The 20,029-nt window shown below is 41.9% G+C and overlaps 1 protein-coding gene across 3 annotated transcripts in view; it reads left to right on the forward strand.

The window, feature by feature from the left end:
• The window catches only part of KATNAL2 (katanin catalytic subunit A1 like 2), a 97,724-nt gene extending 77,939 nt beyond the window's left edge, over positions 1-19,785 (forward strand). For all 3 annotated transcript variants that reach the window (XM_059894475.1, XM_059894476.1, XM_059894477.1), the window contains 5 exons: positions 322-413; positions 2,584-2,694; positions 17,841-18,003; positions 18,829-18,931; positions 19,445-19,785. In XM_059894475.1, coding sequence (XP_059750458.1) covers positions 322-413; positions 2,584-2,694; positions 17,841-18,003; positions 18,829-18,931; positions 19,445-19,584 — 609 coding nt within the window. In that variant the 3' untranslated portion in view covers positions 19,585-19,785. The remainder of the gene's footprint in view (positions 1-321; positions 414-2,583; positions 2,695-17,840; positions 18,004-18,828; positions 18,932-19,444) is intronic.
• The last annotated feature ends 244 nt before the right edge of the window (positions 19,786-20,029 follow it).

Genomic DNA, 20,029 nt, shown 5'->3' on the forward strand with positions numbered 1-20,029 from the left:
ACCAGGGATCGAACCCGTGTCCCCCTGCATTGGCAGGTGGATTCTTAAGCACTGCGCCACCAGGGAAATCCTATGATTAATAACCTTGAGCTAACCACTTATTCTCTCTGGCTCTAATTTTACCAAGTGATAAATGGAAATAATTGGACCATGGGGTAGTGCTAGGGAGAAGTAACTGTAACGATTATCAAGTTATTGTGAAATAACAAAGTGAAGCATAAATGCTTAATATTACAGCTATCCTAAGCTTTTAATCTCTGGGAGCATCTGAGAACTTTAAGTATATGAATTTGAACACGTGGTTGCTTTTCTCCCACCCAGGTGTTATTTGAACTTGCCCGCTATCACGCCCCTTCCACCATCTTCCTGGACGAGCTGGAGTCAGTGATGAGTCAGAGAGGCACGGCTCCTGGGTAACAGACAGGGTTTTTTTGGTCATCACTTCTCCCCTCTCGTAAGTGTGTTTGATGGTCGGAAGCCCATCGACATTTACCAGCAGAATGAGCCTATTAATAAGCCCACAGATTTTCTGCAGACACACGGAAAGGTCTTTAAATTAGATCCCGTTAACTCAATAGCTGATTTAAGTAGTTTTTATAACCGGAGGAAATGTCATCCTCCCTTCCCCCTTCCCCGCAGAGTGGATTTCAGGCCTGAAGATCACCCAGCCCCTGATCCCAGGCTGCCATAACCATCCTGCTGGCTCAAAATAGCCACCTGTGAACACCTCCCCTGGAGCCAGAGGGGCTGCCTGGGGGGAACGGGGCTGCCAAGGGCTAAGCCCTGAGAGGCAGCCCTGGACAAGGCGTGTGAGGCCAGGGAAGCCGCCACTTCTCTGTGACACCAGACTGTGGCTCAGCCAGACCGATTTAAAATATGTCACATATGTCACCTCTAAAGATTAAGTGTCCACTAATGTCCCCAGCAGGCAGAACACATCTCAGACTGTAATGAGGTTGTGTGTGTGTGTGTGTGTGTGTGTGTGTGTGTGTGTGTGTTTTAAGAACACCTTTCTGTCTTCATCAGAGGTGTTTTTCTTTGAAACTTTTTACTAAACTTGGTATCCCTGGCTTGAAAAAACAGCTCTCAGGGAAAACTCAACACAACTGCATTTATTGATGGCCTCTAATGGTCTATCATCAAGGCAGAACTAATATTAATAAAAAGTAAACAATTATCTTGTTGGAAGTATAACTAGAATATAATTTATGAAATTTTACTTATTAAAAACCATTTTCCCAGCAGAGAAAAACAACCATCAAGGTGCACCCAAGATGCATGGGATTCATGTCGTTGATTGAAATGCAACTGTTTCTATGGCTTCATGGGTGCTAGTCAGCCCCAGGCTGGGTGCTCTACCTCTCCAAAGGGGGCCTGGCGGGAACAGGCAACTGCACGGGGGCCTGGCTGGGAACCCACCAGGCCGCCCTAGTGGTCACTTCCTCTGCAAAGCCCTGTGCTCCTGGCCTGCCTCACTGCAGTGACACTCGCCCTTACGTGCACTCTGCCCATCTCCATCCCCAGGGCCCTCCACAGCTTTGATTGAGCTACTTTGGAAACTCTTCATCTACCAGCCTTGAGCGTGTCAGTTTCCTTGTCTGGTAGTGAAACACTAAAACGAGAGTCTTCAAAGGATAAGGGAATAAGGGCAGGTGCTCTGAAGACTTTGGGGGTCATATTACGTTAAAAGAATAGTAATTATGTGTAAATGCTAGATAAATATATAACGATATTTATATTTATATTTCCTCTTAGATAGAAAGGGGCACAGTTGCTAAAAAACCCATAAGCCTAATTTGGGCTGCCACCATATACAGGCAGAGATGAGAAGCTGAAGGTCCTGTTGTGCTAGAAAGGCACTTTTTTGTCCTTTTATCTTGATCCACATGAGAGCCTGCCGGAGCTGGTCAGGACTTTGAGCCAATTTCGATTGTGCACATCCTATGGTGTAGTGAGAGCTCTTTCTTGGCGAGAGGGTCTCAGCAGTGGGGGTGGTGGGAAAATCAGAGGATGAATTTGCACAGAAAACTGCCTCTAATCTGCCGTGCAAGGAAAGCCTAGTTTCCATGTCATTATCTTGTCTCTTATTAGAAGAGAATGAAACATTGTGTTGTAGTTCATCTCTTCTTGGACAGTTTATATCCATACATTATACTAAAAGAAAGTGTGTGTAAAATACTTTCATGCCTGCTATATAAATGAAAAGGATTATTCTCAATGAAGCCATTTTTTAAAAGGGTAAATGATACGGCAGGTCGACACAACCAGGCTGCCTTTTTTAATCTACTAGTGCCACTGTCTCCCCCTTGGTTATTTTCTGGTTCATTACCAACCTTTGGTTTTCTTTTCAATGTCATCATTATATTCATTTACTTCCTCTCTGTTACTGTTTGAAAGTAGTACCAATTGCTTGTTTTCTCCAACCCTGGGATGAGTAGCTTCTGAGAATGCGGCAGGGAAGGGGTTAGTTGTCAGAAGGGAACCCGGTCTGCCGTCACTGAGTCCTTGCTATGAGTGTCACTCTGGTCATGGAAGCAAAGACTCTGCCTCTTGGGAGCATCTCACCTCCTCGTCTTTCTCTAGGGGAGAGCACGAAGGAAGCCTGCGGATGAAGACAGAGTTACTGGTGCAGATGGATGGGCTGGCTCGCTCCGAGGATCTCGTGTTTGTCTTAGCAGCCTCCAACCTGCCGTGGTAAGAGATCTAGAGAGTACATTCTGAATACATTTTCATGAGCCACTGAGTACAGATGAAGATATTATACTGAGCACTTCAGGAAAAGTCCTCTTGTTTGGTTCCAGCCCCGGAAGATTAAGCTGAAGGCTTTCCTGGTCAAGTCCTCAATCCTTGCTACTTGTACCGTGAAAGAATCTGCCTGAACAGAAGGAACATAGGTCAGGGCTACCACTGACAATACTTAAAATGGACATTCTGAGTTTAAAGCCAAATTATTAACTGTGTTTAAGCAGGGGTTTGGCAGAGAACTGTAAAATGCTAAAATCTGCAGGACTCAAAGAATATTCCAGAAATAATATGTTTGGATTTTAACAGTGTTAAAATTAACCTTTAAGTTAGGAGGAGAATCTTTACCTTAATGTTGCGCAGTAAATAGGAAGCTAAATAATATCTAATTGAAAATATAATCTACTCTCGGAGTCTGTTTTTCAGACTGTATCCCAGAGTGGTTTATGACCAATTCTAGAAGCAGAATTGGGAAATAAGAGATGTTGGCTAGAGAAAAATAATATCTACTTGGAGAGAATATTTTAAAAAATAATTATAATCCCTTTATAGTTCCAAGAATATTTTCACATACCTTGTTTCTTTTGAGCTGCAGATGAGACAGGAGACAGATAAGGAAATGCTGCTCTTGCCATTCGCAGAGGGGGTACCAAGGTCAAGGGAGGTCAGTCCACCCAAAGTCAACATCCTGTTTGCAGCAGAGCTGGGACTCGTGACACTCTTCCCCTTCCCCCTACCTCATCCATTTCTGTGTCTACATTCCAAGGTGAAAAGAGACGCCCTTCTGCTCGGGCACGCTGCTCATCTAGGCTCCCGAAGAGGAAGTCACTGGCAAGGGATGATGACGTTCATGTGTAGTCTGTTATTTTAACTACATTCGTAATTTCAACCCAGCTTCAACTCTTCTCAAAGTTATGAGACTTTTCTAATGTGCTAAGGTGATCAGCATCTTACATTGTGAAGAGAGGGGTGTTTACACACAATGTTAAAGTTGAATCCAAACAGAGAACCATCATTTAAATGTGGCTGTGAAATCCTTTAGAGAAAGAACCTCCATTCCTTCACCTGTTTGAAACAGGGCTGATCATAACCTCTTTACTTATGACCCAGGGGGACTGTGAGAGTCAGCTGAGGAGGGTGGGTGAAAACTGGACAGCTTCGTGCACGGCTCTGGGAAGGGCTGTGCCCCCAGGGAGGAATAGAGAGCCCTTACCTCCCAGCGAAACCTAGGACTTGGCTGAGGAGGTTATAGTGCTGCCGCAGTTTCCCTAAGGTGATCAGTTTTTGGTAAACCTCACTAAAATGGTTCAGAGAGGAAAAACAAAAACTAGTAAGCAATCAAAAATAAAGAAGCCTAGAAGGGTTTTTCTGAAAGAATTGCCTCTCATCATGTCAAATGGCAAATGCATATGTGCTTCTGAGCTCGGATTCCTAGACATCACAGATTGCATCCTTTCAGCATATCTGGGAACCGGTAAGTCCTATCCATTCTTGAACATCGCTGGGTTTAAAATAAAACTTTTTATGATGAAAAATTCTAGACAAACACTAAAGAGAAAAGAGCACAATGAACCCACCATTTCCTAGTTTCCATAACTAGCATCTTGCCCAATTGATTTAATCTATTGCTGCCTCCTCTCTTGTTTTGCCACAATATTTTAAACTGTATCCTAGATTCTCATGTTATTTCTCACATATATATACTTCAGCATATATCTTTAAAAAAAAAAAGAACATTTTCTTACATTATCACAGTGTCATTGTCAACCCCAACAAAATTAACAGTAATTGCTCAGTATCCTCTAACACCCAGTTTATATTCAGATTTCCCATATTGTTCCAAAAATGTCTTTTTACAATTGGTTTACTGAACTGGTAACCAAACAAGATTTGCATTTTGTAATTGGTTGTTCTCTTAAGTATCTTTTAATCTAGAACAGACTCCCTCTTTTTTTTTCCCCCACTTGCTATTGACTTGATTGCTAGGGAGGTTGTCCTGCAGAGTCTAAACTTTCTGGATGTGGCTCATTGTACGCTCACGGTAATATTTAGCTAGTTCTTCTTACCCTTATAATTACTCTAGACTAAAAGTTAGATTGATTAGATTCAATTCAGGATCAATATAATTTTTTGGCGACATACTTCACACGTGATGCTGAGTACATCACATTGCATCGCATGCAGAAGTATGTAGTGCCCTGTTGTCCCGCCTGTGGTGGTACCAAGATTGATCAGTGGGTTCAGGTGTGTCAGCCAGGTTCCTCTGCTCTATAGTTCCCATCAATGGTTGCAGCATCCTCTGATGATCTCTGCCTGAATCACTTATTTCACTAGAGGTGTGATTCTATCATTCCTTCTGATTGATAGCTGGAATTATTCTCTACCATAGAACTTTCCCCCATCCAATAGGGTTATTTGGTTACCCTGAAATGTAGTTCATACTTGAAAAATCAGCATTCGTTCTCTTTGATTTTTAGAGTCATGAGTTGTGCCCTAGCAACCGCCAGTGGTAACCAGTGAGTCAGTCTCCCTCCCTCCCTCTCTCTCTCTCACTATGATCTCATGACTTGTTTGGTATAACATCATTAGTTTTTTTTTTTACAGCTTTATTGAGATATCGCTCACATACCATACAATTCACCATTTAATGTGTACAATTCAATGGTTTTAGCTATATTTATATTTATATGATTATACAGCCATCACCACAATCAATTTTAGAACATTTTTCTTTACCCTGAAAAGAAACCCTGTACCCATTAGCAGTCATCCCCATCTCCTACCCCCAGCACTAACCAACCACTAATCTATTTTCTGTTTCTATAGATTTGCCTACTTTTGTACCTATGAGTGGAATTATTATGGTAACTCTATGTTTAATTGAGGAATGACCAATCTGTTTTCCAAAGTGGCTGCACCATTTTACATTCTTACTAGCCATGGATGAAGGTTCCAATTTCGTCACATCCTCATCAACACTTGATATTCTCTGTCGTTTTGATTATAGTCGTCCTAGTGGATGAGCAGTGGTATCTCCTCTCTTTGATTTGCATTTCCATGATGACTAGTGATATTGAGCATCTTTTCATGTACTTATTGGCCAATTGCATATCTTCTTTGGTGAAATGTCTTTTCAAATCCTTTGTCCGTTTTTAAGTTATTGAGTTATAAGATTTGTTTCATCTTCTATCAGATTTGTAGATATTTTCTTCTGGTCTGTGGCCACTAATCTGTCTTCCCTCCCTCCCTCCCTCCCTCCCTCTCTGAATTTTTTGTTCCTCTTTCTCTCTTGCCTTTGCTAAACTTCCCATGTCTGTCCCATTTCCCAAGCCCCGAGCCTTTCAGAAGACCCTGTAACTGGTTTTTATAGAGCAGCGCTAATAGAAATATAATGTGAGGCACACATACTTAAAAAATTTCTAGTAGCCACATTAAAAATTATCAAAAGAAACAGATAAAATGCAATTTTGATAACATATTTTATTTAACCCAGTATATCTAAAATACTATCATTTACATATATAATCAATATAAAAATTATTGTGATATTTTACATTCTTTTTTTCATACTAAATCTTTGAAATCCAGTGTACACTTTATACTTAGGGCATGCTTCAGTTTGGACTAGCTTTGTTTCAAGTGCTCAGTAGCTACATGTGGTTGGTAGGTACTGTACTGGACAGCACAGATCCGGAGACTGATTGTCAGCCCCCATGCTGCTGTGGCAGAGATTGATAACTGCCTCCCAATATTTACTTCATCCTTCTACTTTCATAATAGAACCCCAACTTTTGGATTCTATTTCTTAGCCTCCCCTTCTGTTAGGTGTGGCAGGGCCAAGCTTCTTTGTCATTTGCACAAGATGACCCAGGCTCAATTTGAATATTCTGCTCCAGACCTGGAATCAGCCGTTGATTCACAGAGCCCTGGTTCCCTTTAATGGGAAATACTATTTAGAGATCACAGTCTCACAGTTATGGGTGTTCCTTGCTACTGGATTATCATAGCTTCTTGGCCCTTTGATTGGGCAGAGCTAGGAAATACACACCTAGTTTTAAAAAGAGGCAAAGGATGAGTTCATACTAATATTTACCACTCAAATTTAAGATTACAAGGTTTTTAGTTAAATTATTTGATTTTATATTTGTGTCTTTTCTCTAATTGTGAAAATTTTAGTTTTTCACAACATTAATATAATTGCTATTCACTTTATCCTAATATGTAGATATATTTTATATTTGTGTCTATAACAGAATTTTCAGTAATAATACCAAACCTATCATAACAGTAACATTTTGATGAAGAAAATGGTACAGACCTGGCGTAACTAAGATGGAAGAGCTAATTCTGGGTTTCTCATCGTCAGCACTCTTGACATTTGGGGCCAGAGAATTCTCTGCTGTGGGGCCTCCTGCGCGCTGTACCGTGCTGAGCGGCATCCTTGGTCTCTCCCCGCTAGACGCTGGTAGCATCGCCCCCAGTTGTGACCGCCAAAATAGGTCTCCAGACATTGCCAGATGTTCCCCAGGGAGGGGGGCAAAATCACCCCCGGCTGAGGCTCACTGGACTAATGGAAGGAATGACAGACATTATTTAGAGACAAACTGTCACATCCTCCACAAACTCTCAAGTTTTTTTTAAGAACTCCATAAAATAACTGAACTTGGTTTACTTACACAAAAGGTGGTGTATTATAGAAATTGTTCTGTATTTTTATTTTTTCCATAACAAAATGTTCTGGAGATCTTTCCAAATAAGTACAGAAAGTTCTCCCTCCTTCCCTTTGTAGCTGCGTGTATTCCATCTTGTTCATATGATAATCTACCCCAATCACCTACTGATGGCCATTTGGGCTATTGCTACTCTTTGGCTCTTATAAATAATGTTGCAATGAGTAATGGTGTGCATATATCACTTTGCGTGTTTGCCAGTGTATCTTTGTGGAAGGTTCCTGGAAGTAGAATTGCTGGGTCAAAGGGTTAATGTGCATGAAATTATAGTTGAGATTGCCAAATTTCCCTCCATAGAGGTTGTACATTTTGTATTCCCACCAGTGTCCTGCTTTCATTACTTAACATTATAGTAAGAACATTTCCAACGTCATTAAATAATCCTTGAAAATTGGATTTTGTAATGGCTGCCCAAAATTCCCACATGTGAATATACCACAATTTAATCATTCCTTTCCTGTTGAACATAAAGGATGCTCCCAACTTTCTCTATTATAAATAACACTGAAATGAACTTCCTTGAATAAAAATCTTTGACCAAAATCTAGTTATTTCTTGAGTACAGATTTCTGGAAGTAGGATTGCTGTATGAAAGGGCATAGATTTTTTTTTAAAGTATTTTGCTACACATTGTCCAAGTCCTTAAATTAGGAAATAGTATATTTTTATCAAGAATATTGGGACAGACCTTTATTTTGGCTTCAGGGTCTTAGATGAGGGAATAAACTTAGCTGATTCAAGCAATCTATGCTTGTTGGGGAAATAACTAAATTATACCAAACTATGTAAAAACCCAGTCATAAAATCCCCAAAGAAATTCTTTACGGTTGGTTAGTGGTATTTCTTATCTGCAGCATCTTCCAGGGCACTAGGCTATCATCTGCTGCTTGTTAACTTATCACTTTCCCTAGACAAATCCATTCTGTGTCAAAGGGCTAGTCATTTTCTCCCTTCTCAGCAGTGAGGTGGCGTGCAGCATCTTGGTTTATTCAGTGCTTCTCCTCCGAGGAGCGCCTTCCTTGATCTGTAGCATCACAAAGGACAAGAAGGAAGCAAGAAATAACAGCTCATCTGTGTCATTTGATGTGTAAATTAGCAACAAGAAGAATAACGAATGTTGCATATTTAATATTACCACTTAAAGTAATAGCCATGGAAGAAATGTTTAACGAGCACAGTTAGGGCTAATTTGACCCACCTCAATTGTTGAGTATTCACAAACTCAGGCCTAGGAGTCCAGAGGGAAACAAAATACTGAACAGGGCTATTAAGGCAAATGACATCTTTAGATGTCTATTAAACTTGATGATAGTTCGTACAAAGAAGGTATAAAAATTGTACGTGTGAAGCATGTTGAAACTCATCTTTTCCTTGTTATTTGCAAAAGGGCTAGACATTTCACTATCCCTTTTAAAAATCATCCACCTGGTATGACCACACTCTGGATTAAAAAAAAAAAAATCTTAATATGTAAAGAAAGCATAAGATCCTAGAGATTCTGGCACTGGGAATGTGCAAGAATGTACCCATGTAAACTGACTTCTTCCCATATGGGCTCTCTCCTGTCTGGCTTGAGATTCCTATAGACGTGTATACATGTGATTGAAGGGGTCAGCAGACATAACCCTGGGTTTTTCCGCAGTAGCTCCATGTGTCTCCTGGGCTCTAGGGAGAAGCTGTGCTCTCTGAGGTCCTACCTTTCGGCCTCGTGCCTTGACTGTCATTACCCTCTAGATCAACATTTCTCCAGGAATGGTTCCCCACAGGTCATTATCCAAAAAATAGGATCTAGTGGGATCTAATTTAATTCAGAGATACTGAGTTACAGTTCAACTGATTTCCACCCCGGCAGGACTTCTCAATGCCTTTAAGATGCTATTGTGTGTTGTGACTCTCCAAGAAAAGCTATGAGAAAGCAGTACATTCTATATTTATTTGACCCCAGAATCCCTTCCTTAAGGAGCGTCTCATAAGACCAATGTTCTATTTGGAAACCTTTTGGGAAACAGTGGTTTGCATTAACTCACTCTGATCTGATAATTGCATCTTTCATTGCAATAGCATTCAATCATGCTTTTAGGCTTTTAAAATCTTTTATCATTTTAAAACAGGGACAACTGGCCCCAAATGAAGTCACTTGTTCTAAGCCCACATCATCAAACCGAGACTCAATACTTAACCTAATAGCAGTTTCAATCTCTCCCAGGAATGTAATCTTAACCAGTCAGTCTGGAATTACCTGGTTAGTACTAGTGAGGTAATCCACTGGATAGACTCTGCTGTTCCCCAAAAGAAGGTGACCTTACCCAAAACAATCCACTCTTTGCTCATAACTTTCTTGTTGCATCTCCTTCTGCCTATAAAACATCTTCCATTTTGCACGTGTCTTCAGAGCTCCTTTCTGTTTGCTAGATGGGATGCTCCTGGTTTCCTGAATCATTGAACAAAGCCAGTTAGATCTTTAAATTTACTCATTTGAATTTTGTTTTTTAGCAATAGTATGTCCATGCCTACCAGTGGTCAAATTGCTTTGCTTGAAATTTCTTCTCTCCATACAAAGCTTCATTAACCTGTGCAATGATATCAAGTTCATGATCCTCCATATGTGGTTGATGGGTGATTCTGACACAACCAGGAAAAAAGTGTGTGGTGCAGGATTTGGTAGGTGCAGCGGGGCAGACACAGGACTGCCTGGGCAGGAGGTTACTAGGAGTAACCTTGCCCTTGCCCCATTCACACCTTCTCAGTTTGTTTGGTTTCATCAGACATAAATTGATTTCAGCCTGGCCTACTGTGGCATTACTTTATCTTAACAGGGTGCAGGTTGACATGTGAACTGTAATTCTAAAACCAAATTTTAAAAAGTATAAAATTAACATAACCATTTTATAGAAAATTTGAGAATTAGGGAAAAACTACTCATAATTTCACCACTGTGACATAAGTATTATCATCTTTGTATATACCCTAATGGTGAAAATGGTTTGGTTATTTGCTATCATTTGTTGCCTTTGTATCCTTCTGTGGTAATTTTTTTCCCCAAGAGGGAAATCATTTTCACCATTTTGGCTATTTAGAAAAATAATACATGTTCATTATAAAAATCATATTTTATATGCTTTGGTGTTGCTTGAAAGTGCACAGTCCCCCATAACTACACACAGACACCACCCCACGCCCCACACACAGAAACACATGTGAACATTCATGGATATGTATTATTTTGTTCTATGGCCTGTTTTTTTCTTTCACTTAATACATTGTGGACAACTTTGAAAATCTACCTAATTCCATATAGAATCCCACGTATGAGTGGGCCATAATTTATTTGACTTTTCTTTTTCTTGAGGGTTTTAATATGGCACCAGCGCATTGGACCAAGCTCCTTCCACCATGACTCCCAGCACAGACACTCGGTGGGGGGCAGTTTTCCCTTTGACGTTTTAGCTGGAGCAGGGCAGGTATTATCAAAAAGGCTTTGTGTCCTGGTGGACCTCCTCTTCCCAGTCCTTTGTTAGAGAGAATGAGCTTTTCTTGAGGCTTCTGTCTGTGCCTGTTAGCAGTTTGTCAGTGGGCTTCTCCAGTGCCCCGTGTGGGAGGTCTGAGGGAGGCAAAAAAGAAACCTGAGAACACTGCTGTGTCGTTCCGCATGTCCCCCGCTCCCTAGCCCCTCGTCCTCCTCCTTTCCAGTGTCTTCCTATGTTTAGATGCTGTATTACATGCAGTAAATTTTAGTAGTAGTGGTTGGACTAGAGAAGGATGGGCTACTCCATCTTGGCCAGAAGCGAGTCTCTGTCATATTTTTGATTCCCTCTTTTATCATTTTATACATCTTAAACACAATTATTTTATCGTCTGTATCAGTGGAGTTTATTTCTGTTCTTAGTTTCTTCTGCAGACTCTCATTCTTGGTGGTTCGTTATATGTTTCAGAATTTTGGATGGTGAGCTTACATTTAGTGAGGGGAACTCTATCTGTGAGAGTCTTACACGTGTCCTTTCACAGAAAATTTATGTCTGACTGTGTCAGGCTTTGGACAACTGTAAGCTAATTTCTTAGCATAGGGTTTCTTCATCCATCCATGCCAGTGAGGGTAGGTTGGATTCTGAATTATCAGTGAAGACTTTTTCCCACCCCAAAGTATAAGACAAATTCCCTTGGTTCTTTCCGTTGCTAGTGGGGAGATTTTTCTAACCCATCCTTTCATAGAGGATGTGCCATCTGGTTTTTTGTTTTACGTGATGGGCCTTGTTTCTACCTACCATCTTGAATGGGCCCAAGGCCTTCTGTGCTCTGCCACAGGTAGACTTTAAAATCCAAACTTTTTTTGTAACTAAGAGGCAAACACTCAGCCACAGCTTCAATTTCAGCTGCCCAGTCTTGGTTTTTGGCTTCCTCTTCATTTTTAGGGCTTGAGAATTTTGCTGCTTCCTGTGGACTCATTTGTTGTGTATACCAAAAGTGTTTCCTATAATTCACCAAGCTTTTAAAGTGGCTTTATAACAAGAGATTTCTGAATATCTAGTTCATCATTTTGCTGGAAAAAGAAGATTCTCATTTCTTCTCTCAATTATTGGTCATAAATTTTCTGGCAAGAATAATAGGAATATATCTCCTTGTTGGTATTGTAGTAACTCGAAGTAATTGTCATTCTTTATTATAAATATATGATGCTCTTACCCTAACATCAGTAGGACACAGACTGAACTGATGGCTCTCCTGTTGGATCCCCTTGTCTCTTGCTTGTGAGCTCACTCTTCAGAATGAGAAGTGCAGTCTCTGGAGATTAGAGGCCCCCTATGGAGACTACATCTTTCACCTCATCTTCAAAAGCACTGCCCAGCCAAGTGAGTTGAATAAATCATCCCTTTAAATCATCATTTCCTTTTTTTTTTTTTTACTAAAGATGAAAATAGAATGCTTTATTCCCAAGTTGATGCTTGTTTTCTCTGTTAATTCGAACAAAGGACGCTTATAAAATGCTAATTTTCAACAAAGCAGATTTACCTTCATAAATAAAGACTGGGCTTTAAGGAAGCAGATCACTTACATGAAGCCAGTAGCCCTGAACTGAAAGTTTATTCATTCACTCAAGTAGTATCTATTGAGTACCTACTGTGAGTATTCTGCATGATGGAAGGAGGGTGAACCCAAGATACATGGTCCATGATCCTTGGCCTCCAGAGGCTGGCTATCTGATGGGACAATGGGTGAGATATAAACGCAAATAACTAAGAAGTGAGGATACAGCCAGCCATGTGGCTGGTACAGACAATAAGTAGAATAAAATTATATCGGGAAGAGGCCATTTCTGATTAAAGATATTTAAAAGAAAAGGGGGTAGAGAGCACTTGAACTGGACCTGTGAAAAGGACCTGGCTCTTGGTAGACAAACTGGAAGTTCCAAGTAAAGAAAATGACCTGAGTACATGCTCAACTAGGATGGCAAAATGTAGATTCAGATAACGGCCAACAGAGCAGTTTGGCCCAAGTGGGAAGTGTAGGTAGGAGTCAACTTACGCAGAGCTCAGTGCAGGAGACAAAGTAAACCTCAGTGCTTTATTCATTGACTCCCTGTCATCTACCAAAGAATACAGTTCCTGAATCTGCTTTTCAAGGATTGCCGCGATCTCTGACTTCACGTTGGTTATGGACATACTGCAAAGACTTTGCCTACAAAACTGAAGGTTGCTTTTCTCTTGTCACACTGAGATGGTTTGAACTTAATGTTTTCACTATGGAATGAACAAACTAGAATTATGTTTGATTTCCAAATTCTGTTAAATTTGGAATGATCATTATCCCAGGAACAACACAGTTTAACAGGGGAGACAGGCCAAGGGCTGAGGAAGGGCCCGGAAGATTTGGCGCGGGGAGCCCAGGTGCTCAGGTGCAAGGCCACCTGGCCCATGCAAGCTGTCTGGGTGACCAGTGGGCGCTGCCACCTTGTATATAGCAGTGGGCACCGGTCCAGTGGCCAGACTGTGAGGTCTGTGAGCCTCACTGTGTCACAGTCACTCTTGCTGGTTGCTTTTGACCTTCGAGGTGATGGAAGTACCAAATGACCAAGATAAAGGAGATGTGAGAACAGAATAACTTGGGTGTAAAAATCAAAATGTAGCAGCTAAAGGGAGTGTTTTCTGGTTGCTGCAGGTTAAATTTTTTCACATAAATATATTGGCATAAAGAATGATTCCTGGGTACATTCCATTTGTCCTTCGTTTCCTCCCTTGTATGATTATATTACTATTGATGTCATTAAAAGTGCATTAATCAGGCTTGGCTGTCAGAGAGTTGCACTTATTTTGTGCCCACAAGCAGTTTTGAGGTAAATCTCTTGCTTTAGGGCATTAGCTGATCAATACAATCATCTATAGTGAGGGATTGTTTTCCCACCTCCCTCTGCCTGCCTGCATTTTCCTAGGGCATTCGGGGATCTGGTCTTCCTTTCAATAAGAAGTCCCCCTGGCTGGGATGAAGAGGCCAGAGGTGCTCCCACCAAAGAGCCTTCCTTCTGCAGCCCCTGCCCTTTCAGGAGGGGCAGCTGGTCCAAGGAAAGGCCTTGGGGGAAATAGGGCAACTGCTCATCAACCCAGCACTGCCATTTCCCCAGCTTATTCTCTCTTCCTTCCTAGTTTTAGCTTCAGGTTCCCAAGTCTTATTTTACTGTTAAAGTTTACAGGACCAACATTCCTGCAGTCCAAGGCCCAAACCTCCCAGTTATTGCCTATTATTTACATTGAAGTAGGGAGTTTGTCATATTCATTTCTGTGTATCGGAGACTCAGCAGTGACAGTACACTTGGCGGGTGGGCAATGTTTCTGGACCGAATTCCTAAATGTGAGTCTAATGGTTTCTCTTCTCTGTATCTCCCTGACCCGCCCTCCTTTTGTCCCCCCTCACTCACCTCCTCCTGCCACTAATCGAGGCCCAGCTCTCTGCTAACTGTCTAAAACAGCTCTGAATTTACTCAGACATATCAGGTATTCAGTCAAGTTTATCTTCTTGGAGGCACATCTTCCGGAGCCTTCTCACCTTCTCCAAAATGAGCGGATTGTCCTCTGCACCCTAGGCGCCCCCCCACCCCCCGCGTCATCCTGGAGGTTTCCTTCTCTCTCTATGTCAGACCCTCCATTTCTTGGAGCCCATGTGGCCCTTTGGTTTGATTTCTCTCTCCCTTTGGTCCTCCAGTACTTTCCCAATAAAGGGTACATGGGAGGTAATATTTTTTAGGCTCTGCATATTGAAAATGTCTTTATTCTATCCTCCCACTTAATTGATGGTTTGATCAAGATACAGATTTCTACACTGGAAATTATTTTTCCTGGACTTCCCTGGTGGCGCAGTGCTTAAGAATACACCTGCCAGTGCAGGGGGCACGGGTTCGATCCCTGGTCCAGGAAGATCCCACGTGCTGTGGAGCAACTAAGCCCGTGCGCCACAACTACTGAACCTGCGCTCTAGAGCCGAGCCACAACTACTGAGCCCACGTGCCACAACTACTGAAGCCCGTGTGCCCTAGAGCCTGCGCGCCACAACTACTGAGCCCATGTGCCACAACTGCTGAAGCCCGTGTGCTCAGAGCCCGTGCTTTGCAACAAGAGAAGCCACTGCAATGAGAGCCTGCGCACCGCAACGAAGAGTAGCCCCTGCTCGCCGCAACTGGAGAAAGCCCGCGCGCAGCAACAAAGACCCAACGCAGCCAAAAATAAAAATAAATAAAATAGTTAATAAAAAATTATTTTTCCTCAGAATTTTGAAGGCATTGCTCTATTTTCTTTTAATATCTCACATTGATGATGAGAAATCTTATTCTCCATTCATTGGATGCAATCTGTTTTTCCTCTCTGGAAGCTTTTATGATCCTCTGTTCGTTCTCAGGGTTCTGAGATTTCACCGTGATGTGACTTGGGGTCTCCCTGCTGTTACTGTGCTAGTATCAGGCCAGTTACTGAGGCACAGTCTCCAGAGTCTCAGTGTTTGGGTTCAAGTCCAGGGCCGCCATTCACTAGCTTTGACCTCAGGCAAGCTACTCGACCTCTATGCCTCAGTTTCCTCATCTTAAATGAAGATATTACCTACCTCATAGGTAGGTTCTGAGAATTAATTAATATCTGGAAAATGCTTGAAACAGTACCTGCCACCTGGTGAGTGCTATTTAAGCACTAGCTTTTATTAATATTTCAAACGTAAAAAATAATTTCCTAGAGCTCTGCAAAGTTCCCTTGACCCTGTGTCTGGAATATAAATGTTGGCCCTGAGAGGGGGCGTGGTTGTGCACGTGGCTGTCTCTGATGAGATGAATTTCAACAGGGTGAAGCTGATAAAGAACAAAGCAAATGCAAAAAAGAAATAGGTAATTGTTATTGCCGGGAAAGCAGCCCTGGAGTGGATTCTCAGCTCAGGACGGGAGGAATAATAGGTAAAGAAAAGACACAATCTTTTAAGAAACCTGGTCGCTCCAGTTTAGGATTCAGATATGCTCCCTGGAAGGGTATTTTCATGTTTTCAATTTAAAAGGAAATATCATGACATAGATTCAGAGTAAGAAAAAAGGGAGGGTGCTTTGGAAATTCTCGGTGTCTTTATGAGTGAGAAAATCTGGTGGTGATGTTTTCATTGTTACTCTTTATTATCGGCTAAGCCAGACCAACACACAGGCATTTCCTAATTTCTGTGCTAGAAAATCAGAGAGATATTTCCCTCCCATCTAGGAGCTTGAAATTTTAACATAAAAAGAGTTCACAAACTCACACTCAAAAATGATCTGTTTTTAATAGGAATGGTAACTCAAGGTAACCAAAGAGCCCCAGTTAATGAGGGAAAGCTCTACTTTACATAATAATTCTAAATAATCATTTGGAATGGAAAAAAGTTTTAAATCACCATTTTGCACCACTCTCATGAAACAGTTGATTCAAAGATCATCAACAGATGTTAAAACCACTAGTTGAAAGGAATGGGGAAAGGGGTATTCACATGGTGCCAAAGTACTGTATGTAGAATATTTACTCCTTACAAAGAGATGCTTGAGAGACCGTCCAATGAAGAGAGCTGTGGTCACCAGATGATCTCAGTAATTAAACATCACATCACTAGCAGTGAGACACACCAACATTGGATTCCAATGTAATGAATGCGAAAACATATTATCTATGAAATATACTTGCCAAAAATGTTTATCCTGATTCTGATTAAGCTTTGAGGTCTAACTTCCGTCTTGGAGGACAGGGGATACAGGAACCAGTTACATGATACCATGAGGAAAACATCAGATGAATCCAGAATGTGGGACATTGTACAGCTAGCCTTACCTATTCAAAAAGGGGCCAAGGCAAGGAGACTGCTTTGGATTACAAGAGATTTAAGAGACATAATCATATGTAGTGCATAATCCTTGATTGAATGTTGGTTGGGAAAACTGTAAGAGATATTTTGGGGGTGATTGGAGAGATTTTAATATGGAATGGGCATTAGACATACTATTCAATCTGTGTTAATTCTGTTAGTGTCATAATGGTATTCTAGTTATATAAGGAAATGTCCCTTTTTTGGGAAATGCATACTGAAGCATTTGGGGGTGGGGTTTCATGATGTAATTTACATTGAAATAATTTAACAAGAATAGATAAATATATATGAAGCAGATACGGCAAAATGTTAACTGTTGTTGAATCAAGATGGTAGGTATGTGGATATTTGTTGTTTTATTCTACTTTTCTATTTGCTTGAAATTTTTATATTAAGAAATATAAGGAAATGGCCTGCAGATGCAAAATTGCATAAACCTGGCCTGATAGTGTTTTGGGAGGCCAGGAATGAGTGTTTCAAAGGGCCACATTTGCACTGGGCGCCCAGGAAGGAGCATTTGCACTTTACTTCACCAGAGCAATGGGGTGAGATAGTCATTCAGTCCAGAATATATGAGAGTTTTGGAAGAATTAGCATACTTCCCAGAGTGCCCAAGTTATGTCAGGAATAGTGTACTCATTGGCAGGATCAGGTTGAATAATTGATGTTACAACTGCAGTGGGAATGCTCGTTTGGTTGTTGTTAGCTGGATTTATTCCCCCTCAAATTAAGTCACCTAAAATTACCTCCTTCACATGAGGTATTTGGGGGATGTATTTTTTCTTTCTCTTTTTCTTCCTTCCTTCCTCCCTCCCTATCTCTTTCTTTTTTTCTTCTTTTTAACTATTTGTTTCTCCCAAACAACATGAAGTAATGGTCCTATCCACTCAGACACAGATGTAGAGTAACAGTTAAGATGCAGGATTGGTTCCTGCTAAATTTGTTCTTGAAATATAGTTGTTGCTTAAGAAGTGACTTACTGCCCCAACCAGTTCCTTTGTTTTGGACGTGACTCAGGGAGCTAGACTGTGCCATGTTGCGGCGCCTGGAGAAGAGGATTCTGGTGGACCTCCCGAGCCAGGAGGCCAGGCAGGCCATGATCCACCACTGGCTGCCCCCCGTGAGCAGGGGCAGCGCCCTGGAGCTGCGCGCGGAGCTGGAGTACAGCCTGCTGAGCCGGGTGAGCTGCCTGGGGAGGTGCCTCGGCCGAGGGGCCGCCCCGTGACCGTCTTCTCAGCAGGGTCTTCTCAGCTGTTCGGAGCCTTGAGTCACTTAGAAAAGATCCAAGCTGCCCCAACAATGCAACAGGCCTCTCCTTCATGAAAGACCGAGCTCTTTGTCCCTCGGAAACATTCAAGCAGAGAGAGAGATGTGATAAAGTGGAAATGGCATAGGGTTTAGACTCAGAGGACCTACGGTCAGATTCTGGCCCTGCCACTTATTAGCTGTGTGCCATCAAGGAAGTCACTCCCTCTCTGAGCCTCAGCTTCTTTATCTGTGAAATGGGTAACAGGCCACAGAGGATTACTGTGATGATTAAATGCAAGTCTTTCACAAAAGGAAAAGCATGTTACCCCCATGCCCACTGGTGTCATTGCCTCCTTGAGGACACCTGAATGTGATGTTCTCTGAGGTTCCTTAAAGGCAGGTTATAATCCTATTTACAAAAACAAAAGTGTCTACCAAATTTTGCCATCCTTGAATTTGGGCACAAGGGCCCCAGTAGGCTGGCTTGGGTGGGCCAGTCGTCACCAGCATCTCACCACCTACGTTTGGGTGGTGTTAGGAAGTTGTTTGTTGCCCAGATCCTTAGGTTATCCAAACACGTTAGCAGCCTCTCTCCCCCTAAACACTATTTATCTGGGAATCTTTATATAGTGTCCATGCCATGGGTGACAGATACAGAATCCAAACAGGGGCTCTGACACCCCATCCTGCCTGTAAGAATGTAACCACCACCAGCATTCTGCCTGCTGCCTAATGGCTGGGTTTGCGGCTGTTTCAGGAGATGGAGGGCTACTCGGGCTCGGACATCAAGCTAGTCTGCAGGGAAGCAGCCATGCGGCCTGTGAGGAAGATCTTCAATGCCCTTGAAACTCAGCAGTCAGGTATGGTGAGGATGACAGCCAAGGTGCTCTGGGAGAGAAATTTGTTTTTAAAAATGGAGCTTTCACCAGCAGGTGGCGCCTTGCCCCTGCTCTTTGTGGCTTGTTACACTGGCACTCGTTCTTTGGTCAAAAATCCTCCTTCAGCACCCAACTCCTTCCTCCTCTGCTGTTCTGTTTCGCATCAACTTTGCCCCCAGATAATAAACTCTTTAGGGCTCGGGGTTTTATTTCCCTGGCACACTATGTTGGGCTGGATCCATTTGTGGCACTATATAAATATTAAATAATACTTTATAATGACACATTTAAGTCACATTTTGTGTATGGGCTTCAGGGGCTGAGTTGCACATTAAAGACTTTTTTCCCCAGCCCTCTTTAGTCTTGCCTGTTGCTGCATTAACCATTAAGAATGCTGCATTATGCATTGTCTTGAAAGAAGGTCTATCAGTGTTTCAAGAGCATTGATCACCATTAGGTAGACTGTTGTGCTGTTCCTCTTGTGTTTTTATCTAGAGAGCAGCAGTTTACCTGGGATCCAGCTGGATACAGTGACCACTGCTGACTTTTTGGATGTGCTAGCCCACACCAAGCCTTCAGCAAAAAATCTGACTCAGAGATACTCAGCCTGGCAAAGCGAGTTCGAGTCTGTGTGAAATCACATTTACCCTGACTTGGCCACAAAGACAACTACAGAGGCCTCCTTGTTAATTAGTGTAAGTGGAAGAACATTATGCTTGGAATAGAAAACAGAAAATTATTCTTGAAGACTGGATTTGGACAACTGTACCATTTTGGAAATATATATTTTCATGGTCGACGTCAGCAAAATATTGAAGATTCCAATTACAGGTATGTGTGCTATGAGGTCTTGCAACGGAGACTTTTCTCACAATGAGATTCCATAAAATTTAGATGAATAATTTCTTGTAGTGTTCCTCATTTGTGAACTGGCATTTTCATTTTGAAAAACACGTGGTACGGAAAGTTGTGTTGGGATGCACAGGGTGGTTCTGAGTTGGGGAGCCAATCAGAAGCTAAGCTTGACAGACCATCTGACAGCTGACAGTTCAAGGGTGGATAAGGGTGGGAGCAAGGAAA

The sequence above is a fragment of the Balaenoptera ricei genome, chromosome 14, assembly GCF_028023285.1.
Source record: "Balaenoptera ricei isolate mBalRic1 chromosome 14, mBalRic1.hap2, whole genome shotgun sequence".
NCBI lineage: Eukaryota > Metazoa > Chordata > Mammalia > Artiodactyla > Balaenopteridae > Balaenoptera > Balaenoptera ricei.